Source organism: Staurois parvus, unplaced genomic scaffold (assembly GCF_062004578.1).
Source record: "Staurois parvus isolate SC_StPar_1 unplaced genomic scaffold, SC_StPar_1.0 ptg000560l, whole genome shotgun sequence".
In the NCBI taxonomy this organism is placed as follows: domain Eukaryota; kingdom Metazoa; phylum Chordata; class Amphibia; order Anura; family Ranidae; genus Staurois; species Staurois parvus.
Genome location: NW_028318356.1, coordinates 426,316 through 452,379, shown reverse-complemented (window position 1 = coordinate 452,379; position 26,064 = coordinate 426,316). Strand labels below are relative to the sequence as shown.

The following is a 26,064-nucleotide window of genomic DNA, read 5'->3' as shown; positions in this document are numbered from 1 at the left end:
GTCCTGGATTTTAAGTGATCCCCAAGCACAAGAAGGACATGGGGATAAAGCAGCCAGCTGGGGAAGGTTCACAGGTAGTGGAGTGTAGTGGGGGAGTCACTGATGGTCTCATATGTAATGGGCACAGTCCCCGCAGCTGTAGGGCTGCACCATCATACCCCACTGCTAGGGGAAAGAATACTCAGGCTGTATAACAGGTGGGGGACATGGAGCCACTCAATAAGTGAGGTAAGAGACCCGCCCTGGGAGATCTGTGGCTCACCCACAAGTTATATTATAGCCAGGGGTTACATGAAGAGGAGAATCAAATTAAGGCAGGATGCCCCTGCCAGGACACCCACTGTAAATTTCAGGGATGTCCAGGCCCTCGTGTAAGGCAATATGTTGAACATATACAAATAGGTCAGTCACCGGTACTTATGGATCCCACATGAGAACAGGATAGTGTAGGCGAGAGACTACCAAGAAAGGGACAGCAGAACTTTAGGCCTCATTGCTGGTCAGCTCTAGGCGCTGGGCTCACCAAGTGGACCGGAAGCGGTTGTTCCTTTGGCACAGAGTTCTTGGGGCTCTCCAGGTAAGTGGAACTGGATCCAACAGAGGAGCCAACCAGTTGGGAACTTCCACAGCAGCCACATTCAGGAACAAAAAGAGAGCTGGCAGCTGAGAAGAAACTGTCTGCCATCTTTCTTGACTTGAAGGTGTCCCCAGCTGTATGTTGTATTAGCTTCGTGGATAGTTTGCAGTAGTGGGCGAAGCTGTCTCCACATCGCAAGGGTAAGGCTCGACAGGTCAGGGTAGAAAGTGATGGTAGCTCCATCAAATTCAATCGATTTCTTAGTCCACGCCGAGAACTTCTTCCTTGAGAACCAAAAAATGGATAAGGCATAGAACATCACGCAGATTGGCACGGGTTTCAGGATCTTTCATCTGAGCATTTCCTAATGACCAGGAGTACACGGGACTTTCATCTGGGACATACTTTCTTTCCATCTACACAGACTGCCAATGACATTGCTAATCCTGCTGAAAGGAATATTGCAGCTTATCCAGGGACAAAAGTCTGATCACCCAGAACATATGGGGAAAGAAAGGGAATATTTTTCCTCCCATTTACAATACAGGGGGTTTATTTTGCCCTTTCCTGGGCAAAGGTTATAAAAGCTGCTAAGAATTGATGTTTCTAGATTTTCACATATCATGCTATAAAAAAATCAAGAGGTGGAATGTGTTGCTATGGATATGAGGTGATTTTTTTTTTTATAGCTTAGATATGTGACTTTTAAATTACATATGTTGTGTTTGAAACTAAGCCTCCCCTATTGATATGTAAATGAATCAGTCGGACTGCATTATGAGTTCAGCAGAGGAAGTCGGGCTACAGGATAGGATGTAACAGGAAACGGGGTAGGGGATTAGGACTTTGAAAAACCATGTGGTGAGTGACAAAGAGCGTTGTTCTGGACTTTGGGGAAGAGGAGTTGTTTTGTGAGACAAAGGAGGGGCACACCCTTGGTCTGAAGATGAATGAGTAAGCAGTTGGACTCAAAGAATCATGAATAAAATTCCATCAATGGAAAGCTCAAGTTGAGTAGCTGTTTACTATACTTATTGCATACATATTGTACAAGCTTATTTGCTAGGATGATAATCAGCCTGTGCATGTTGTAGGCATATTTTGTTATACTTTGCATGCTATGATTTGTGCATCCTGCAGTTGTATGTGCAGCTCTTTTGTTTAGTAAAAGCATTAATGCACTACAGAGGTCTAAGCTTCCTTGGCTTTTATCGCAAGAACCTTTAAATAGACACCAAGCAAAATGGTGAGACACATCAACCTTGCTGTGTGTGTGTGCTGATGTCCTGTTTTGAACTTATCAAAATAAAGAAAATGGATTTTTAGCTATGATTTGAGGTGTGTGCAGGCGCGTATCTTCCGCAAGGCAAACAAGTTGTTTGCCTAGGGCAGCAGTTTTCAGGGGGGCGGCACCGCTCGGCATGAGCTTGAGCGAGAGGCAGATTCGGTATGGCTCGGGCGGGAGGCAGGCTCAGGCGGCATGGCTCGGGCGGAAGGCAGGGGGCAGGCTCAGCAAGTCTTGAGCAGGGGAAAGTGGGCTCGGCTTATGCCATCCTGAATTAATGGAAAGCCGGCTGTCTTACCCTCTCTGTGCCTTCCCTGCTGCACCCACTGATATTGTTAGGATCTGGCAGGAAGCCCATACCCAGACTGACCATCGCAGCTATGCTCCGCCTGTCCGGCCTTTCTATTCCATTCACTGCATAGGGCCGAAGGTAAGAGCCTAGAGGTCAGCTGATAAGAGGGGGTGCAGGAGAGGAGACCATCACTGCATGTCAGGTATCAGTGCAGCCGCAGACACCACTGACCCCAGATAAGTGCTCCATTACTTGTCAAATAGAGTCTCCTTCTCTCTCTCTTCTTCCTCCCCTCTCTCTCTCTTTTCCCCCTTCTCTCTTATCTTCCCCCCTCTCTCTCTTCTCCTCCCCCCTCTCTCTCTTCTCTTCCACCTCCTCTCTCTCTTCTCTCCCCCCTCTCTCTTTCCCCCTCCTCTCTCTTCTCCTCCCCACTCTCCTCTTCCCCTCTCTCTTCTCCCCCCTCTCGCTCTTTCCCCCTCCTCTCTCTTCTCCTCCCCTCTGTCTTCTCCCCCCCCCTCTCTCTTCTCTAACCCTCTCATCGCCCCCTCTCTCTCTCATCTCCCCCCTCTCTCTTCTCCTTCTCCCCCTCTCTCGCTCTCCTTCTCCCCCTCTCTCTCTTCTCCCCCCCTCTCTCTCTTCTCCTCCCCTCTGTCTTCTCCCCCCCCTCTCTCTTCTCTAACCCTCTCATCGCCCCCCCTCTCTCTCTCATCTCCTTCTCCCCCTCTCTCGCTCTCCTTCTCCCCCCCTCTCTCTCTCTTCCCCCCCTCTCTCTCTTCCCCCCCCTCTCTCTCTTCCCCCCCCTCTCTCTCTCTTCTCCCCTACCCCTCTCTCTCTCTTCTCCCCTACCCCTCTCTCATCGCCCCCCCTTTCTTCCCCCCTTTCTCTCCCATCCCCCCCTTTTCTCTTCTCCCTCTCTCTCGTCTCCTTCTCTACCTCTCTCTTCTCCCCCCCTCCCCCCCTCTCTCTTCTCCCCCCCTCTCTCTTCTCCCCCCCTCTCTCTTTCTCCTTCTCCCCCCCCCCCTCTCTCTTTCTCCTTCTCCCCCCCCTCTCTCTTTCTCCTTCTCCCCCCCCCCTCTCTTTCTCCTTCTCCCCCCCCCCTCTCTCTCTTTCTTCTCCTCTCTCATTTTGCACAAAATAAACGTAATCTGGGGGCTAACAAGCCGCTGGATTACTTTTACAGGCGGCGGAAGGGCATCCCTCCCCCTCCTGCCACTGACGCCTTTACCAGGCTCTACCGTGCAGTCCCAATGCAAACGATCAGAATGATCTGTGTCTGATCGCATGCATTGGGAGGCCAGAGGAGATATTTGGGGTCTAATAGACCCTAGATCTCTCCATAAACAGGAACTGTCATGGCCAATGCTATCACAAGGGATGTTGTTCATCCCTTGTAATAGAAATAAAGTTGATCAAAAAAAAAAGTTAAAAAGGTACAGTGTACAAAAAAATGTAAATAAAGAAATAATAAAATAGCAAAACAAAATTAAAACACCCCCGTTCCCCCATGCTCACATGCACATTGGTCCCTCACGTATATGTAAATGGAGATCACACCACACATGTGAGGTACTGCCATGAACGTCAGAGTGAGAGTAAAAATTCTAGCACCAGGCCTCCTGTGTAACTCTAAACTGGTAACTTGTAAAGGCTTTTAAAATGTTGCCTATGGAGATTTTTAGGTACCATAATGTGGCTGGCTTGGGACAAATCCAGATGGTGGGGGGGCGCCCGATTTTAGTCTTGCCTTGGGCAGCATAAAACCAAAATACATCACCGGGTGTATGGTCATCTATTCTTATTAGTTGCAGTATCTATGGAAATGTGTTGCCATAGGTTGCTTTCCTGGTTTATATTACATACACTTCCCCCCCTTCTCATCATCATTATACAGGGAGGAGATGTTTTGTACACAGAAGATACATTGTTTGTTTGATCATATTTCTATGAGATTCAACAGGTAATTTCTATACTTGTGGAAAATGTACTTCACCTAAATAAAAAGAAAACGAGTGCAGCCACCACATCCACTAACTGGTAAACTACTGTATATTTTGTTTGTCAGTTTAGATAATCTGTAATTGTTTAATAACATACGTACAAATCAAGTGACAACAGAACAATCTTTGTGCATAAAGTATAATACTTACTGTTTTGTAAATACTTTTGTATTGCTTTTTAATATTGATCGATTCTTCACTCTCAGTGTAGTTCTTCATAAATAGAGCAATCTGGGAGCAAAAGCCCACCTCTTCATGTTCTGGTGGTGGTTTCCCAACCCCACTAAACTCTACTGTATAATTAAAGTGCCTGGCAACTTTGAAAGCCCTGGATTTAAAATAAAAAGATGGTAGTGACTGACCACTAAAGTTGACTAAAATGTTTAATCGAATGATACTATAAAACACAGACATTCAGAATGATATTATATATTTTAGATAACAAAACATTTCTTTTGCTTCTTTTCTTTCTTTTGAAAATGTTGAGATAATATCTAGTACAATCAAAGGGAAGACAAAATAAGAATGAAGACAAGAACACTCTACAGATCAAAATGTCATTGTCATATTCTTGATCTAAATCTACAGTTTATGCTGCCTTTATAATTTACGTGTTACCCCAACATAATAGTGTGCATGGGCTCTAAAAGAACCAGACCACAGTGGTATAAAGTTAAACACGTTGATGCCTTTTTTTCTTACATAGCTTAATCATAAGGCAGACTTCCACAGAGCTGTCATTTGATTAAATAACTAGTGAACAGCTGTCAGCTGTAACTGCAGATGCAGTCCTCCTGGCCAGCAGCAGATGGGGCTGGTGGTGTGAGCTGCCAGGCCAGAGATTACAGTGTCTCTGCAGCAGAAACCAAGGGGTAGAGAGGTACTGTGAACTGATAGGGCCAGATATTAGAAGGCCATTTCCCACTGCAACACAAACTAACCTGCTGAAGGGAACACCCTGGGTGTGCTTCCTGCTGGTTATTGCTGTTGTGGATGGAGATGATCTTCATTTAAATGCTAACACTTATTGGTTCCTATAACCCATTAGCTTCTAGCTTTCATTTTCAAAACTTAACTGAAAAAGCTGTAACTAGAAGCTCATTGGTTCAACTGATTGGTCACAGCTGCTCCAGATTTTGTCTGCTCCCATTTTAGTTTGCTCCTCTAGTAAGTTCTAAGGTTCATTCATTGTAAAATTGTAGAAAAAAGTATCTACTTCTCTAAAGTGGCTCTAAAGGCTAGACAGTTCCCTGCATTAAGGTGAAACCTCACCTCCATTTATACTTACCTGAGTCCTATCTCGATTGAGCGGCGTGCCCATCTGCAGCAGCGCTGGTTTCTCTCTCTTCTGACAGGCTTAGAGACAGCCATTGGCTACTGCTGCTGTCAATCAAATCCTGTGAGGAAGGAGCAGAAGGCAGGGCTGAGCTGTGCTGTGTGGGTCAATGGACGCACACAGCCTGGCTTGAGAGCAAGCCCACAGGTGTGCCATGCATGGTGGCACACAGAGAAGAAGAGCAGCTAGAGCCAGTATGCAATATAAATAAAAATATTAAATGGATAGCAGAATATTACGGATAATAAAAACTAATATTGTCCGTGATAGTGTGTGATCAACATAAATGTCAGTTAGATAATAAGGTGCAACTTACTAAAGTGCTGGATGTGGATGTCATAGCAATCATGCAGGGGAATCCGCCACCTCTAAAAGATGTACACTCACCAGAATTAAACTGGTAACAGGCATTTCAAGAATAACACATCTTGAGGTAGGAGCAGCCTAGAGGTTAGGATGGACTGTCATCTAGGGCTTTAGACAAAAAGGGAGCCTTTGTCCTGAAGAAAACAGCTCACCACAGGAGCCAGAGAGTTGTATATAGTGTAGTAATTTATTTCATATTTTAAATAATAAAAACTCCACGTGGAGACAATCATAAAATGAATAATAGAAATACGAAGATGGCCACCGCTCTGTCCTTCGGCAGCGGCGGAGTGACGTCCGCAAGAGGCTCCACCCGTGTTTGAGCAATAATGGCATCTAGAGGCAAGCTCATACGCTGCAACTGTTATTTTTCTTCACTGATCATTATTTCAAGAACCTACCAGGAGCTAGATTTATTACTCATTCATAAAAATACAAAGGGTCCCATTTGGAGTTTGTTGTAAATAGGCATTGAATTTCAAGTTTAAATAACATATAAATCTTCCTCTTTCAGAGACTCACAAAATAATCATCACCTCAGAGGTTCATATCTATGTGTTGAGATGAATTAAAAAGTATGTGGCTTGCGATATGTATAACAAACGCCATCAAATCATGTTTCGTGTATTATCATAGATTGAAATAGTGCATGGTAAAACATGTTGCTGCAACTTTTGATGTGAATCCATTCTAAATATGACAAATGTAATATAACTTGTCTTACACAATTCTCAAATGCACTACAAATACTTTCTTTCCATTTTTAAATGTATACATTATATCCATAGTATTGTGTTCAAGGCTGATCTTAAAAAAGTGCATATAAAATGCACATTTGGTGTACAATTTCATAAAAAAAACATTGGAAATAATTTAAAGCAATAGAATACTATAGCCTGTAGTACCTTTACAGTGGTTACATTGTACATGTGATCTGCTATGACATCACCCATTTGATCGTTCGACAGTTTGATACACAGCCAACCTAAACATACCAGTAACTGTAAAACTGGCCATAGTCAGTTTTTATTTGTTTAGCCAGGGGGCTGAAAGTGGAGGCAGATGCAAGGTGGATGGAGGAATCCCCCCCACACTGGGATATTGTATTCTGACAGCGGGATCCGCTGATTAATGGCTGCAGCCAATTGGATGATTAAGAAAAATGTTCCAATATGTGACAAAAGTCGATCATACAATTGGTTTATTTAATGAAATTTGGCTGGTCCCTGCTGAATTTCGATCAGCTTATGGCCAGCTTAACAGTTATAATTCATGGCATGTATTGAATGTAAACATTTTGGAAAGCAGTTAAATCAGTGGGTTTAGTTCCGCTTTATAATCAAGATAGCAGAATAACTCTAGAAAAAAATCAAGCACAATGAAAGCTTCATACATAGTTAAATCAGAAGTTCAGCAAAGAACAAATTTAAACAGACTGAAGGCATACTTTGAAAATATCTTACCAGCTCTGGAATTCTTCTCTGCTCCACTCAAACTTGTGATCTGGGTGCCTGAACTTTTGAGTTTTGGGAAGCAGGATATTAAACTCTGCATTAGGTGTGGTAATCACTACTGCTTTAGGGGCCATAAAGCCAAACAGGGCATCTTCTAGTTTATCTAGGTCATCAAGTTCCAAATGTTCAATCCTTAAAATTAAAAAAATGTACGTTTTCCAAAGTTTACATTTAAAACATATTCTTAGAATATTCTCAGTGTTTCATCAGTAATCTGTTAAATATGCAGTCTAAAATGTAAGGTCTATCTCCACTAAGGTGTAGTGGGATGTTTATGAAACCATGAACACAAGGTTTCACAGTAATAGAGGAATCACTACTTGCTAGATAACCAATTTTATTGATGTTCTCTTCTACTGCCCTATACTGTTCCCTCTTGTCAATTTCAGAATGTCATTACCTCTACTGTGTAGACTACTAGTTCCATCAATCCACCATGTAATAGGGATGAAAAAGGCAGACGTATTTGAAGTTCAGCCTGTATGACAACTATAGATGCCCTTGTAGACACAGTGGAGAAAAATTAATGGACTTGAAGGGACAGGAAGTATGCCATTTGCAGGACTACCAGATAAAACAAAGGAGAAAAAGCCTGAAAAAAGCAAACCACAGCATAATGGTTTGATAGATTTAAGTAATGCAGATTTCTAAATGGTGTATCTGCAATCAAGACTCCATTTTGATTTCTGTGAAAAAAACAATCAATGTTTAAGGAAAAAGATGCAGGTGAAATGAGATTAGTGCTACCACAAAAGGGAATATAATTGAGTTTTAAAGCTGTAATATTAATCATAAAATACATATCTTGAAAGAATTGGTATTTATTCTAAAGTTCCTGATCAGGGACATGCGTTTCTAAAGAATAAGTGCACATTTTTTGCAGGTAAGTAAAATGTGCATTTATTATTTTTTCTAAGGAGCCTGTAAAGAATTGCACCCATGATCAGTAGTTCACAGGTGCAATATCAAACTCCAGCAGACTCTCAGAATAGCTGTTTGCCCGTACCTTCCGTATGGGCAGTTACTGGAGAGCAGGACGATCAATTAACTACAAGAGTGCTCACCAGAGCCCTCGCAGTTCATTAAGAACTACAAGCCATCAGCCACAATGGCTGACGGTATGTGCACTTCATTCATTCACAAAACTCAGTGAACTCTGCATGGTCGCACGTTTTCAAATTGTGACAGCGGGTGCGGGAAGATCCCCCACCGCTGTCAAAGGAAGGGGGAGGATCGAGGGGAGAGAGGCTAAATATGGATGTAATATGTCCAGAAAGGTAAACTTAGCCTTTAAGTCAAATCTACAAGGTATACTAGATACAAATTGGAAGGAAAATCACAACTGATATTGCCTCGTCCAACTCCCATGTGAAATAAACTTACAGCTCAACGCATGATATCAGGTCAAACCCAAGAAGAGCAGGGTCCTTCTCACACACAGAGCCCTTGTATAGTATAACAGTTAATGCTCTTTCCATGGGTTCCAGGTAATGGGTAGGAAGAGGGGTAAGAGTATGCCTAAAAATAATACAGATAATATTTATTCAATAAAAGCTTCCTGAAAAAAAACAAAGAGTTATTTTTTAGCAAAGATATGATTTAGCCAATTTTTACAAAGATAAAGTGGTCACTTCCAGGGTCCACAAACATTATATCATACTGTGCTCAGTTTTGGAATATACTATGAGAACCACAGACTCTTTGGTAACAAGTGAAGCCAATACATCAAGCCTATACATTAAGCCTTCCTGAATACCAATAATGTAAAGAATTTGAACATATTTAACTGAAGTCTTTCAAAGTCGATCAAAAATTACATTTTTCTTCTTAACGTCTCTTCATCAATGTCCACACCAACTAGAAACTCGATGCAGTTCCAAAATCTCAGTCTGTGAAGAAGAGAACATTCACTACATCCTAAGTCAGCAACCTGCAGAATAAAAATAAATACTATTAATTGCTATTACAACTATACCTTGTATATTTAATCGTTAGCTGGGGTTACTTCCCCTTACTTTAACGTGTTCCTTATAAATAACTGACAAATAGGAGATAGACTAAAAGGAAATGACTGACAGAAAGGGAAAGTCTGTAACATGTGAAACAAACTCATTTAAGGTGATGATTGTGAAAACATAATGGTATACATAGCATCTGTAAAAGGTGTGATAGCTTTAAGGATAATATCCTCCTAACAATGTATGCTTAGCGAAGGTGTGGATCATTGTCATGCTGCAAAAGTGCACGACAGCCAAGGGCACGGAGTGATCGTAGCATCTTCCCTTACAATATAGAGATATATATGTGTGAATTCATGATACCATCAATGACATGCTGCTCCCTGAAACCAGCAGCACTCATGCAGCCCCACAGAAGGACACTGCCACCACCATGTTTCACTGTAGGCACCATGCTTTTTTCCTTGTACTCCTCACCTTTCTGACACCATACAGCCATCAATTTCAAAAACATTCATCTTGGTCTCATCACTCCAGAGTACAGAGTCCCAGTAGGGGCCCTGGCAAATTCTAGGTTGAATTTTTTGTGCAAGGGCGTTAAAGAGGCTTTCTTCGTGGATGACACCCATGCATGCCATACCTCTGCAGTGTATGCCGTATTGTGTCACAGGAAACAATCACCCCAGTTTGCTTTCTACTTCTTTAGCTAACTGCAGTGACTTTTCATCAGAAGATGTCCCTGTCGAGGTGTTAGCTTCTGTGGACAGCCTGGACATCTCTGTGAGATGGTTGCAGTTCCATCTTTGTTAAATTTTTGTATCACTATTGCTACTGTATTCTGACTGATAAGTAAAGCTCAGCTGATCTTCTTGTAGCCTTCACCTTTCTTGTGTAAAGAAATTATTTTCTTTTTCAGGTCTTGTGACATTTCTCTTCCATGTGGTCCCATTTCTGACAGCATGAAATGTCTGCTGGACACCTGTTTAATGAATAATTAGATTCACCTGTAGTTGAATTCTTGTTATTAGGATTTTGTTGTCTAAAATTTAGCTTTGCTCCTAAGACTTTCATTGGGGTGTATTCATTTTTGCAATATAGTCTTGAATGAATTTGTTAGGAAAAATACTTTTTAGTGTATGCAACTTAACAAATCTTGTTTGTAATCAATGGCCCGCATTTGTGGGAGCATTTTGTAGTATAGTGTCCCATAAAAAAAGTTGATTCTGAAAGGAAAGTAAAGGTTTTCTGACAAATCTGTTGGGGTGTACTCATTTATTTGTCATGAATCAGTTACAAATAAGGTTGCTTTCATACTGATGCATTTTTGCTGTGTGTCTAGGTTGCTAGAATTGCAAGAAACATGTTTTCCTTTAAATCCTAAGTCCTGTTTGCTGCATCTTTGGCACGCTTTTCAAAACCACACCAAAAATGCAGCCCCTATTGAAATGAATAGAAAACGCAAAAACATTTTTGGTGTATTTTTGAGTCACATGTCCATGTTTCACAGGTGCAAGCTGGAAGTAAGGCAACCAGAAATGCACCGGAAATGTTTTAGATGCATTTTTTTCAATGGAGCAGTGTGAAAGCAGCCTTAATCTATGTTATTAAAAGTGTTATTAAAAGTGAACATTTTCCATTTATGTTAAAAACAAAAACTAATTTTGTTTTCAGAGGAACACCCTTTATACACAAAAGTAAACCAATGTACAAAATAAATAAAATAAATCATTAGTTCATATAAATCAACAGAAACTCAATAAAAGTGTCCATATTGACATAGTACAGGGTAGATCTGTTCACTAAGACACTTAACCAACAAGCTACATAATGCAGCAGTGCTCTGCATCTCATCACTTTTGTCCAGTATGCAGCTAGACTATAACAGCCAGTATTGGCACACCCAGTGGACCTCTGCTTGTTCAATGATATCACTATTAACCTCCCCAGCGGTCTGATTATGTCAGTATTTCTGTGCTCAAAGCGGTACATTTTTTTGCATGGAAATATTTAGTTTTTTTATTATAGGCCTCTAATTTTTAGTAATAACTCACTGAAATCTGTCCGAACAAGAGTCTAGTAAACATCCCGGGTATGTTAAAATTTGAAACACGAAATCATAAATTATAATTTCATAAATAATCATAAAAAATAATAATATAATATTAATAAATTTAATTCAGTAATATAATTAAACCAAAAACACTGAAATTTGAAATATAGCGCCAAGTTCGCACATCACTGAGCAAAGTCACAAAATCGTTTTCAGTGTCTGATGACGAATTTCCCCACGAATCATTATCACTCAATTCTGCAAGTAGTTCTAATTTACTATTGCTGTTCTCTAGCTGGTCTAAAACCGCTTTTGACCTAAAGGGACGCTTTTTGGACGCCATGGACATTTCTCAGTTTCCAGGAAGAAAGAACAGTAAATATGCAGGCAGGGCACAAGACAAAGCAGTAGGGACAAAATGTATGTGAAATGCTTTGATACAGTAATGTTTTACCATGTGATTTTAGTGTATTTAGTGAATGTCACTTTTTTGACATTTTTAAATTTCCCGCCACTTCCGTCCCTGTACGTTCTGACGTAGCAGGGAATGGAACCCGGAAGACAGATGCCGGCATCGGCCGGCGGTCATTGCCGGGAACGCTGCAGGGGACATCATGGGAGCGCAGGACAAGGTAAGTGCAGAAGGGTATTCCCAAGTAGCTCGGGGTTACCGCTTGTGGTGCTGAAACTTTACCCCGAGCTACACTCGGGAATACCTCCAGGGAGGTTAAAGCCCTTCAGGAAAATAAGTCTTCACAAATTTTTTTTTTTTTTGACAAAAATGTGCTGTTTTTAACCAGTTTCCTCTAGAAGTGGTTCATATTTTGCACATGGTAGAATCTACATATCCTAATAGTGCAATACAAGACACAGGCTTGACATCATTAGAACTGCAGAGAGGACACAACAGTGAGGAGGAGGAGCCTGACTATGGAGCCGAATGGGAGATCGTGGTAAGATCTCCCGTGCCCAGGCTCCCCCAGCGTCCAGCCAATAGGTAGGAATGACCTACCGAAGCCAAGCAGGAGAAGGGGAGATCGTGGTAAGATCTCCCGTGCCCAGGCTCCCCCAGCGTCCAGCCAATAGGTAGGAATGACCTACCGAAGCCAAGCAGGAGAAGGGGGACTTGTTTGCTGCTGAGCCCTGAGGGTGAGACCCATTGTCCGGCAGTCCTCGATTTACTGGGAGGACTGCGGGAACATGCAGGAGGAGGCTGAACTGAAGGGCAGAAAGCCCTGTGAATTAAGATACGGAGGACTCCGGGTGGTCACGTGACCGGTCGCGGGGAAGCCCAGGGAGGAGAGGGATACCGGCCTGCACAGGGGAGTGCACGTGGACCTGATCTCCCCTCTCTCCCTGTCTCCCTCATACACCCTGAATGATTATAACTTGGGTCTGCAGTGGAAGCTGGAGCCTGAGAGGAGACAAAGTAGCAAATGCTTTCCGGGGAATTCCATGCCAGATAGATTGCTGAATTGGAGGGGCCATCTTTTTGCAACCCCCCTGCCAAGGAAATCGACAGAAGCCCCCCCCCCCGATTCGGAAAAGTGAAAGCTTAAAGGGTGAGTGAGAGTGGCAGAAGACACGGAATGTAATATATGTTATGTGTCAAAAGGAAAATGAAGTAAATATGGACTGTTAAAGGAGTGGGGGTTGCATATAGGGGGTCACTACAGAGACTATAGAGGGTCTTATATTTTTATATTCAAACAAATAAAGAACGTTAGCTCCTACAGGGGGCCCACAAGGGAGAGAGGGGGAAAGAAGAAGGAGAAGATCTAAAAAGGAGGAGATTATTAAACCCACTAGATATTGATATGGGGTCAAAAGCCCCCATATCAAGTTCAATTAAGAAATATATTCCTGGGCAGGATAAACAGACCCCTGAGAGGCAAAGTGGAATCTATGAAAAAAGTGTGATAGAGAACAGTAGTGGTGGGAGCCCCAGAAGATCCCTGGGAATGTCCAATATTAGTCAAAACTTTGAAGAAGCAGATACAGAAAAGATAAATGTTCTGGATAACTTGGAAGATCAAGATTCACATTTACCAACTAAAATAGAAATAGCAGAAATGTCTGGAAATATCTATAAAAAAAAGAGATGGGAAAGCTACACAAAGATTTGGGTCATGTTCTTTCTAGAGTGGAGGAGATGGAAGAAAAAACAAATAGGCTCAAGAGATACAGACCATAGAAAATAAAATGGAGGAAATGAAAAAGGAACAAAGAAATCTGCTTTATAAATTGGAAGACCAGGAAAATAGGAATAGAAGAAGCAACTTAAGGATACACGGTTTACCAGAGACTCCCCAAGAAGATCTGAGGGAAACGGTGGGAGAAAATGTTAGTTACAATAATGGACAGATCTGCAGCAGAAACCTATAAAATTGATGGAGCATACAGAATTGGAAGATTATATCAAGAAGGAGGAAAAGGAAGATCGAGAGATATCATTGCTCAATTCCGTTATTATTGGGATAAAGAGGAGATCTGGAAGAGGATGAAAGGAAGAGCTACTATAAAATATGGAGAAATAAATTTACAGATCTTTGCTGATCTCGCTGCAGAGACATTGTTAAGAAAGAAAATCTTGAAACCATTATTAGAACAAATGAAGAAGCAAAATGTTCGATATAGCTGGGGGTTCCCAGCATGTTTGATCAGCTTGAAAAATGGACGATCGGCAAGATTAAATTTTCCTGAAGAATTGAGAGACTTCTGTGAGAGATTTGAGTTGCAGAAAATAGACATTCCTGGATTGGGGGGGGCGGGATGGAGGGGGGAGAATGAGAGGGGGCAGGTAGTTTAGGAGGGGGATGGGGGGGGGGTAGAGGAGCAGAGGAGGAAGTGGTGGTGGGTTTTTTTTTATTTTCCCCTCTTTTCCTCCTTGCCCCCTCCCCCTCCCTGCTCCCCTTTTTCTTCCCTCCCCTTCTTTGTTTTTTTTTTTTTTTTGTGTGTCTTGGCAGGACGTTGTGGGAGGGTAAAGTGGAAGAGGTGTTCATGATCAGAGCTCCACCCTAAAGTGGAATCAAGAGTGGGATTAGGTTAGGACCACAAATGATTCAGAGGCAAAAGAATAGCCTAAAAAGGGTGGGGATGGGAGGATGGGAGGTTGGGGGGGGGGGAAGGATATGGGGGGGGGGGGTTGGTAGCCTTAGATTATGCAGGACAGTAGGAGATATATTAGTCTGGAGAAATTCTGGAGAACGAAGGAGAAGGTATAATGAAGAGAGGGAGAGAAAGGAGTTGGGAGAAGAGGGATGAGAGGAGGTGAGAAAAAGAGAAGAACGGAAGAGATTCACTTTGTGACTTATAATGTCAGAGGTTTAAATAGCCCAGGGAAGAGATTTAGGATATTTAAATAACTTCAGCATAGACTCTCTTCAGTGGTATTTCTACAAGAGACACATCTAGTACAAGAAACAAATGTGAAGCTACAATCCAGACATTATCCAGAGTGGTATTATGCAGATTCCCCATAGAATAGAGTGCACATTAGCAAATATTTATTGCCCAAATAAGAACCCGGAGGTATTTTTAAAAAATATTCTGAGGAAATTAATGGATTTCAAAAAAGGTAATTTGATTGTGGCTGGAGGAAAATTATGGAGGTTGAATTAGTCACTACTCCAGGATCAAGAGAAGGACTAAAAAGTTAAGAAGGAAATGACTCCGAGGAAGTGTCAGTAGCTACGGTGTGGGAAGTACATAAGCTCTATAATCAGAGGAATGTTAATAGTGATAGGAGCAAAAAAGAATAGGGAAAGAAGAGAAAAAATACACACACTTTTAAGTCAACTCTGTGACTTAGAGCTGACACATAAAAATAGAGTAACAAAAGAGATCACGCAGAAGATAATAAATAAAAGAGAAGAATTAAATAATTTCCTGGAAGAAGAGAAGAGGAGAGTGTTTAATAAAATGATAAGTGAGATATAGATAAGGGGATAGACCAGGAAAGTATTTAATGAGGGCTCAGAGGAAAAAAAAAAAATCTAGGAATTATATTGAGAAAATAAGAGATAATAAAGGAGAATTAGCTCACTAAACCAAATATAAAGTAAAAGCGTTTAAAGACTATTATAATAAGTTATATAATATTAAGCCCCATGGTACCATAGGAGAAGACGAAGTAAGAAAAACAGAAAGAAGACAGGCATATTTAAAAGGCGGGATTACCGAAATTAAGCGAGGAACAATTAAAATCCCTGGAAACAGCAATAACTCAGGAAGAAATACATCTAGCATTAAAAAGTACGGTAGCAGGGAAAAGTCCAGGACCCGATGGGTATACAGTGAGATATTATAAAAAATATGAAGAAATATTACTACCTAAACTGAGAATATATATGAAAGCTTTGGGAGGAGAGATGGAAATGAGGGGGGAATCCCTGCAAGCTCATGTGGTTCTCATACGAAAGGAAGGCAAAGATGACACTCACTGTTCAAGCTATAGACCGATTTCCTTATTAAATACAGGTACTAAACTATATGCAAAAGTACTGGCAAGTAGATTGAAGGACCTAATGCCGAAATGGATACATATAGATCAAGTAGGGTTTTTCCCAGGGAGAGGGGGTAGAGACAACGGTTTAAGATTCCTGTTCTTCACACATTGGTACTCTCGATTGATGCTGAAAAAGCATTTGACAGAGTAAATTGGGGATATATGTTAGATACCTTGGAAGTAATAGGCATGGGACCTAGAATGAGAGAATAGATAAGGAAATTATATAGTCAACCCTCAGCAGCAATAATGATAAATGGGGAATTATCTGAGTATATTGAGATGCAGAATGGAACAAGACAGGGATGTCCTCTGTCCCCATTGTTATATGTCCTATCTTTGGAATCTCTTTTGGCTACCATTAGGAATAATATAGATAAAAAAGGAATTTGGGTAGGAGAAATTGAGCATAAGGTAGCAGCTTATGCAGACGACATGTTGTTCTATGTAGGAAATCCAAGGATAACATTGCCAAACTTAATGAACTCTTTAAAAGAAAACGGAGAGATGTCAAACTTAAAGATTAATCCAACTAAAACAGAGATCTTAAACATAAACCTTATAAATAGAGAGAAAAAAATGTTACAGGAGGAATTCCCTTTCGTCTGGAGGGAAAGAGAACTAAAATATCTTGGTATAAAACTGTATCTTTAAAGAATCTATATAGATCAAATTATATCCCACTACTAAACGAGATTAAGGATGAAATAAAGAAATTAGGATGGGGATCTCAGTTATGGATCGGTCGGATAAACCTGATAAAAATGGTAATTGTTCCAAAAATTCTATACAAATTCCAAATGATAACAATTAAACTTCCAGAGGTATATTTTAGAATAATTAAAAACATCTTAACAAGATTTATCTGGAGAAATAAGAAGCCTAGAATAAATTATGAAATTCTAAGTAGAGATAAAGAGAAAGGTGGACTGGGGGTACCAGACCTGAAAAGATATTATAACTCAGTCATTTTGGCAAGAATTTTTGATTGGACACATAATGCACAGGGGAAAAGTTGGGTAAAAATAGAAAATACACAAAGTTATACAAATTTAAGTAGAATTATCTGGTTACCTCCTCGATACCGAGGATTAACAGAGAGCACAAGTTTGTTTACACGTAATGTCTTAAGAGTTTGGGATGTTTTACACAAACAAAGGGGGTGGGAATTTAACTCACTGTTAATGCCTCTAGGATCCACAGAGTTTTTCCCTCCAGGTAAAGAGAGTATCACAGGGAAGTGGATAAAGAAGAAACATGTACAATTAAGAGATATAATGGCGGGAGAGGAAATATGTTCACTTAGCGAACTGGAAAGTAAGAGGGAAATATTTACGAGAATGGATGAATGGCGCTTCTGTCAATTAAAACATTTTATAGGGAGTCTCTCAAAGCCTTTAAGAAAAAAAGAGGATTGGAACCCCTTTGAGCACTTATTAGATACACGGGAAAGAAATATAGAAGTAATAATTGATTAGGGAAAACAAAAGAAAATGTATAGTTTAATTCAAGGGAATGTAAATATGAAGGAAGTAGAAATGAATTACAAGTGCTTGGTAAGATGGTATATTACACAGAATGTAGCACATAAAATAAGTGGAGACAATTCACCTTTATGTTGGCGAGGATGTGGACATAGAGGTACAATGTTTCACTTATGGTGGGAGTGTCACAAAATCCAAGAATACTGGGAGGGTATAGTACGCATAATTCAAGAAATAACGGAGGTCAATATCCCAAAGGACCCAGAGTCTTGTCTTCTCCATGGTACTGAGTTCTCGGTAAAAAAATATAAAAAAACTGGATTATTGTATTATTTGAATGCAGCAAAGGGATTGATACCCAAGTTTTGGAGGGAACAACAAGCACCGAAAATAAAGGATTGAGTAGAAAGGGTGGAGAAGACGTATAGAACGGAGGAACTTTACCATATGGAGAAAGATAAAATGGAGGTTTTCCGTTCAAGGTGGGAAAAGTGGGTAGAATTTAAAAAGTCAGAATTATACCTAGAATATGTGAAATAGAGAAAAGAAGTTATAGGGGACAAATACAATATAATATCAGTATTATTCAAGAAATAGGATCTTTAGAATGAAGGGAAAAGTGCATAATCAAGGCGGGGGGGGGGGGAGTAGGGAAGAGGGAGGGGTAAAAGGTTACCAAGATTAATGTTATATTTTGAGAATGTCAGACAAATTTGTGTAACTAATTTTGTCTATTTTATTAGCTTTTGTATATTCAATATGGCAATTTGAAAAAAAATAAAATATTTAAATTTAAAAAAAAAAACAAGATACAGGCTTGATATTCATAGACCCTGAGGTAAAGGCTGGTACCTTCAGGTGATTGGATACTGGCAAAGCTTTGAGGACACGCCCCCTGGGTGTCCCCCTATAACCCTACCCACTCTGTGAGTCCTCATTTTTTGTTGTAATGTCCTAAGGTGATGGACTGCTTCTCCCTTATGAAGAAATCACTCTTAGCTTAAATAGTTTATTATTTTACTTCGGATTCTTCAATCAGATCTTCAATTGACCCTTCACTGATGTGGTCAGGGTCATCAATGTTAAGTCTACCTCAAAGTTACAGCTTGTATCAGGAAGATAGAGTGCCGATCTGTCCTACCCTCAAGACATTGCAAGGGACATCCTATTTTAGAATCCACCAACACTAGGTAGACAAGACAACTCATTTCAAGAGCTTACACCCTAATGGATAAGGCACCTCCTGCACTTATACATGCTCACGCCAAAAGATTGGTAGGAGTTTCCTGGGCATTACAACATCAAGTCTCTGTTGCCGAGCTTTGAAGCCCGACATCTGGTCTTCTGTTCACACCTTTTCAATATTCTACCAGGTGGACTTTCAATCTTCTGTGGAAGCAGCTCTTGTAAGGTCCTTGCAGCAGTTGAGTTGGGTCTGCTGGTCCTTGCTATTGTTGGGCCTGTTGGCACAGTTCTGTATGCCTTGTTGTTTGCCACCCTTTTTATTCATTACTTTGGGATGTCCCAGCGTCTGTGAATATAAAGCCTGTGTTCTATACCGTACAATTAACAAAAAAGGAATTTTGATTTACCTGTAAATTCATATCTTGGAGTACAGTACACAGGCCACCCTCCCCTTTGCATCTGTGTTAATTCTGCATTGCTTGCAACAAGACTGGATACTCATGGAGTGGGATACGGTTATAGAGGGAATGTCTAGTGGGAGCGTTCTCAAAAGCTTTGACAGTGTCCAATCACCTGAAGGTACCAGTCTATAACCCAGGGTCTGTGCATATCGAGCCAATGTCCTGTACTGTACTCCAAAATATGGAATTAACATGTAAGTCAAAACTATTTTATTTTTACTAGAACTAAAACCAATAGAACATTATATATTTTCTGAATGCAGAGGCCCTATAAAATAAAAAGATGGTAATTGCAATTTTTTATGTTGCATTATATTTGTAAAACTGCAAATATGTGCAGCACAGTGGCTAAATGGTTAGCACTTCCGCCTGGCAGTACTAGGGTCGTTGGTTTGAATCCCAACCACGGTACCACCTGCCTGGAGTTTGCATGTTCTCCCTGTGCCTGCGTGGGTTTCCTCCGGGTACTCCGGTTTCCTCGCATACTCCAAAGACATGCTGGTAGGTTAATTGGATCCTGTCTAAATTGGCCCATGTATGTATGAATGTAAGTTAGGGACCTTAGATTGTACATCCCTTGAGGGTTAGGGACTGATGTGAATGTACAATATATATGTAAAGCGCTGCGTAAATTGACGGCACTATATAAGTACCTGTAATAAATAATAAAAAATGCAGTGTGCCTTAGATCTCACACTGCAGATACACAGCGATGAGGCTTAGCACTTTGCTGCCAGGCTCTGTGCTTCACTTTAAATCTCAGGTGGCCAGACCATTCTTGCAATTTTTAATGTTTTTATTACAGTTTTTAGTATTTCTAAAGAGTCCCCAAACCATATCTTTTCCGAAAGCATAGGAATAGTAGAAAAAAGATAATGCTACTGATTTTCTAAGCCCTGTGATAGCTGCACAAATGTTTTTCAAAAATATCTTTTGATTAAAAAAAACACTATAATCATTATTAGTGCTTACAAACAGTAAATTATTTGGTTAACAGTGGACAGTGCAATTTTCAGTGAGTCTGTTAGCTTGAAGAAAAGGAAGGACATACAATCCAGTGAGAGCATCAAATAAATGTCCAAAAGACCAAGGTCATTTAATGATAAAATTAATTCATAGCAACATAGAACCAATGCGTTTCAGGGGACAAACACCCTACCCCTTCATGAGGGCTTAAGAATTCTGACTGTGCTTAAATGGACTCAGGGGAGCAGATATCAAACAACACTGCACTGTGATTTACTGCTTGGAAAGTTTCAGGAGGGCAGGTTATGCTAGTGTTTGTGAAAGGGCATTCACTGCATTCTGTGTTTTCTGCATTCACTTACACTAGCGTAACCTGCCCTCCTGCAGCTTTCCAAGCAGTAAATCACAGTGCAGTTTTATTTGGTATCTGCTTACCTGAGTCTATTTAAAGTGTTATTAAATCCAGGACCCTGCATTCACTCTATCTGATATCCCACAGTACACACTACATTGAAATAAAATCATTTTAGTAAATATAAATGGCTAAAAACCATTTCTCATCAGCAGTTAGAGCAGTCTTGACTTCTATCAGAAGTTAGGATCAAACAGCATTTTTACACAGTGCAAAGGATTAACCCCTTAGGTTCCACAGTGAATATATCAAGCTTGCTTTACTGCATATACAGACTGATTTTACTTTTGTGGGTTTAGTAACACTTTAAGCACTTCACAATTCTTAAGGCCTCGTAAAGGGGGAGTGCATTTGGCCCCCGAAACGCATTAGATCTATTCTGTTATGAATCAATTTTATCATTAATTTACCTTGGACTCTTGGACATTTTTGTCACATTCAATGGATTGTATGTGTGTGGATTCTCAGCTCTGGGTCCTTTCCTTTTTTCCTGAGGGTGGCCCCTGTTCTCTTGAGTGCTTCCGAACCGAAGCTAGGTTGCCCAATGACAATTTCCGTGACTCTTAGAAAATCCGAATTCAGCGCACTGTTTGTTCTTGTTTTTATCCAAAACTATGGAGCCCTGTGTTTATATTTATGCAACTCTGTATCAAGACACAGTTCAAGTCCCTCAAGGTTGGTTTTAATATCACTTTAATCATCTATAAAACTGTGGATATGTGTGTTAATGAAATTTTCTCTTTAAAGAGATACAAAGCTGCATGCATAGACTGTATGGATGTATACAGCAGGAAAAAATATATACGCTTACCTTCTTGGGTTTGTAATTATTCACAAAAGATATTACAAATTCATATCTTTGTTGGCTCAAAGGAGGGCTAAATCTCACTGGCTCCATTTGTCTTCAGGCAGCCTTTTGGAGTTTACTGAAAAATATTATTTACTTTATACTAAATATCCAAAATAACAGACAAAATAATTGTCTTAGAACACGTGAAACAAGAAGAGTGGAGGAGAAATATAGTTGAGCTTAACACAACTTTTACTTTCATCATAACATCACCATTTTCTTAGCCATAAATATACAGTACCCATAAATTTAACTTGTACAGTGCCTTGAAAAAGTATTCATACCGCTTTAAATTTTCCACATTTTGTCATGTTACAACCAAAAATGTAAATGTATTTTATTGGGATTTTATGTGAAAGACCAAACACAAAGTGGCACATAATTGTGAAGTGGAAGGAAAATGATAAATGGTTTTCAACATTTTTTTACAAATATCTGAAAAGTGTGGCGTGCACTTGTATTCAGCTCCCATTACTCAGATATCCCTAACTAAAATCTAGTGGAACCAATTGCCTTCAGAAATCACCTAATTAGTAAATAGAATCCACCTGTCTGTATTTTAATCTCAGTATAAATACAGCTATTATGTGAAGCCCTCAGATGTTTGTTAGAGAACATTAGTGAACAAACAGCATCATAAAGGCCAAGGAACACACCAGACAGGTCAGGGATAACGTTGTGGCAAAGTTTAAAGCAGGGTTAGGTTATAAAAAAATATGCCAAGCTTAGAAAATCTCACGGAGTACTGTTCAATCCATCATCCGAAAATGGAAAGAGTATGACACAACTGCAAACTTACCGAGACATGGCCATCCACCTAAACTATCAGGCCGGGAAAGGAGAGTATTAATCACAGAAGCAACCAAGAGACCCATGGTAAATCAGGAGGAGCTGCAGAGATCCACAGTTCAGGTGGGAGAATCTGTCCACAAGGCAACTATTACTCCACAAATCTGGCCTTTATGGAAGAGTGGAGAGAAGAAAGCTATTGTTGAAAGAAAGCCATAAGTAGTCACGTTTGCAGTTTTCAAGAAGCCATGTGAGGGACACAGCAAACATGTGGAAGAAGGTGCTCTGGTTAGATGAGACCAAAATTGAAATTATTGATCTCAAAGCAAAATGCTATGTGTGGTGGAAAACTAACACTGCATATCACCCTGAACACGCCATTCCCACTGTCGGAGATCGCCGCGCCGCTGGGCTCGGCGCAGGCGCAGTACACCTCCCTCTACGCGAGCGCCGGGACTTGGCCGACCGCGGCAATCAGGTTCGCGCATGCGCAGTAGTGTCCATGGGCGCGCGCCTGGCACCAATGACAGCGCAGGGCGGGATATTTAAACGGCCCTGAGCTGTCATTCAGTGCCTTTTGGTCTCTTGTATCCTGTGAACCTGTCTAAAGTAAGTTGCTGACCCGGATTGTGCCCTGACCTTGCTGTTTTCTCCTGTTCTTGACCCTTGCTTGCCTGACCTCTCTCCTGAATGCCCCCTATTGGATCTGACCTGCTGTTGCTGACCTGGCGTGTGACCCGACTATTCTTTGCCCGTTGCTCTGTACCGCACCGTCCCCATAGTTACCGACCCGGCTTGTATGACCCTGCTCCTGCTCAGCCATCCATCCATCCATCCGTCCCTCTCTACGGGGTCTCCAGACCTCCTCATACCTGGCTCTCTCCCGTGGGAGCCCCTGGCGAATACCCCTACCACTGACGGGTGTCCTCAGTAGTCACGACCTGGTCCTGGGGTACTCCAAGTCCATCCCCACCATCAGGGGCCCTGGTGAACAAGTACTCTGGGGCTTAGACTCCGTGCGCTGGGAACATCCGATCAGTGGAGTGCTAGTGGTACCGCCGGGCGGTCCCTTACAGTACCAAAAGGCCATGACTGAGCCTAGAGGAGGGCCCTCCCCGCTAGAGGAAATTTGCAGGCACCTAGCTAATTTGACGCAGGCCGTAACGGCCCTGCAGGACAGATGCATGCAGCTGGAGAATCGCATCCAGACTGGCTCTATTTCTGACCCTGCCCCACAGGCCCCGGTTTCTGCACCCCCGGCCCTGGTAGCTCAGGAGCCAGTCTCAGGGGCTTCCGCCCCGCTCCCTATGGCAGAACCCCGAGTACCCCTACCAGAGCGTTTTCACGGGGACCGCACACGCTTCCGGTCATTCCGTGATTCCTGTCTCTTGTTTTTTGAGCTACAACCCCGTACCTTCCTGACCGAAAACGTGAAGGTAGGATTCATTATTTCACTACTACAGGGTGAACCCCAGGATTGGGCCCACCGGCTAAGGGGAAACAATGATCCTCACCTGGGATCGGTCAATAGTTTCTTTGAAGCAATGGCCATCTTGTATGATGACCCACAGCGGGCAGCCTCTGCCGAAGCGACCTTATATGCGCTCCGACAGGGCCGGCGGGCGGCAGAGGAATACGCCTCTGATTTCAGGCGGTGGATGGGGGACACACGCTGGAATGAGTTCGCTCTATTGCACCAGTTCCGTATGGGGCTCTCCGATCCCTTGAAAGATGAGCTGGCCCGGGTGGAGGTTCCCGAGTCTCTAGAAGACCTTATTGCCCTGACAATTAAGATTGACCGAAGACTGCGGGAATGCAGGCTTGAGAGGTCCGGCCAGGGTCGCGGAAATACCTGGGGTCCATTCCTAGGCCCCAGCCCACCAACCCGACAAAGCATCCAGAACCCACCACCAGGAGATGTTCCGGAACCTATGCAGCTAGGTCTGGCACGGCCTAAATTATCACCGGAGGAACGCCAGCGCAGACGAGCCCAGAACCTCTGCCTTTACTGCGGTGAAGCTGGTCATATGGTGCGATCCTGCCCTCAGAAAATGAGTAAGTGCACCCGTTTTTCTTCTTTGTCTATTAGCAATACCTGTCCATCGCAATACTTAGTAGTGCCCCTCTCCTTTCAGCTTCCAGGAAAGACCGTGGAGGTGACAGCCATAGTTGATTCGGGGGCATGCAGCTGTTTCCTGGATCTAGAGTTTGCTCACCAGCAGGGTATCCCTCTCCAACACAGACAGAAGGGCTTCAACATCTTTTTGGCTGATGGTTCCCAGATAAAATCGGGGGTAGTTAATCAGGAAACTCCCCCCATTGCCACTATCATTGCCAACCAGCACCAGGAGTTCCTCCGCTTGGACGCTATTGCATCACCTCTTTTCCCAGTCATTCTGGGGCTCCCATGGTTACGGGCCCATAACCCCCAGATTGACTGGGAAACCGGGTCAATCTCGTTCCCTTCCCCATACTGTCGGGAACATTGTCGCACTTCGGGCCCCGCAGGGCCCCGAGTTCTCCTTTGCTCCGAAGGAGACTCCGATTTGAAACAGGTTATTCCCGCAGCCTATCATGGGTTCCTGGACGTGTTCAGTAAGCGGGGAGCCGATACTCTGCCCCCCCACCGCCCGTATGACTGTCCAATCGACCTGTTACCAGGCTCTGAAATCCCTTTTGGGCGTATTTTCCCCCTATCTGAGCTTGAATTGGGGGCCCTAAGGGAATATATCGAGGACAGCCTCCAGAAGGGATTCATCCGCCCCTCCACTTCTCCAGCAGGAGCGGGAATCTTCTTCGTGGAGAAAAAAGACAAAACCCTGAGACCTTGTATCGACTACCGGGAGCTGAACAGGGTCACGATCAAAAATCGTTACCCATTGCCATTGGTACCAGAACTGTTTCAGAGCCTAAAGGCTGCGGTTATTTTCACAAAGCTTGATTTAAGGGGGGCCTATAACCTGGTACGCATAAGAGAGGGGGACGAGTGGAAAACTGCTTTCCGTACCCGGTTTGGCCACTTTGAATACTTGGTCATGCCATTTGGGCTGTGCAATGCACCAGCCACCTTCCAACACTTTGTGAACGACATCTTCAGGGATTTTTTGGATGTCTTCGTTATCGTCTACTTGGACGACATACTAATTTTTTCACCCTCTCTAGAGGATCATAGGATACATGTGGCAAAAGTTTTGGGGCGATTGCGGCAGCATGGGTTATATGCTAAGGCGGAGAAATGTTGCTTCGAGCAATCTAGCATCACGTTTCTAGGCCTGATTATCTCCACTGCGGGGGTCGCGATGGACCCCCAGAAGGTCTCTGCAATTTTAGATTGGCCTGAACCCACGGACAAAAAAGGTGTCCAACGGTTTATAGGGTTCGCAAACTTTTATCGGAAGTTCATCAAGAACTTCTCGGGTCTGGTCTCCCCCATTACTCAACTAACCAAACTTGGAACCCGGTTCAAATGGACACCAGAGGCTCAAAGAGCTTTCGAAGCTCTGAAAAAGCTATTTACCTCGGCACCCATCCTGGGCCACCCGGACGCGGCCCTGCCCTACATCTTGGAGGTAGATGCATCGGAGAATGCGGTAGGATCCATCCTGTCTCAGCGGAAAGGCACCAAAGAGTTACTCCATCCCGTAGCATTCTTCTCGAGGAAAGTCACCTCAGCGGAGAAGAATTACGATATCGGGGATCGAGAGCTGCTGGCTATCAAAGCAGCGCTAGAAGAATGGAGATACCTGCTGGAAGGTGCCTCACACCCCATATTGATTTTCACAGACCACAAGAATCTGGAATATCTGAGGACTGCCAAGCGTCTACGCCCACGGCAGGCAAGATGGGCCCTGTTCTTTTCCAGATTTAATTTTCATATTACTTACAGGCCCGGATCTAAAAATACGAAGCCCGACGCACTATCTCGCATGTTTGAGGACTCCGAAGAAGAACTGGTACCCGACACTATCTTGTCCTCAGGAAACTTCTTGGCGCTCCAGACGGACCTTCGCTCCAAGTTAATAGAAGCATCTACGG

At 42.4% G+C, this 26,064-nt stretch overlaps 2 protein-coding genes across 2 annotated transcripts in view; one reads left to right on the top strand and one right to left on the bottom strand.

Annotated features, from left to right (window-relative positions):
* Positions 1-10,534, top strand: part of F13B (coagulation factor XIII B chain) — a 75,269-nt gene extending 64,735 nt beyond the window's left edge. The window contains exon 11 of the mRNA XM_089691278.1: positions 10,242-10,534. Within this exon, the coding sequence (XP_089547404.1) occupies positions 10,242-10,288 (47 nt within the window). The 3' untranslated portion in view covers positions 10,289-10,534. The remainder of the gene's footprint in view (positions 1-10,241) is intronic.
* Positions 1-26,064, bottom strand: part of HENMT1 (HEN methyltransferase 1) — a 53,816-nt gene that overhangs the window by 8,150 nt on the left and 19,602 nt on the right. Inside the window, exons 2-6 of the mRNA XM_089691285.1 lie at positions 21,202-21,316; positions 9,185-9,297; positions 8,751-8,885; positions 7,317-7,499; positions 4,302-4,479 (exon numbers count right to left, since the gene is read on the bottom strand). Coding sequence (XP_089547411.1) covers positions 4,302-4,479; positions 7,317-7,499; positions 8,751-8,885; positions 9,185-9,297; positions 21,202-21,288 — 696 coding nt within the window. The 5' untranslated portion in view covers positions 21,289-21,316. The remainder of the gene's footprint in view (positions 1-4,301; positions 4,480-7,316; positions 7,500-8,750; positions 8,886-9,184; positions 9,298-21,201; positions 21,317-26,064) is intronic.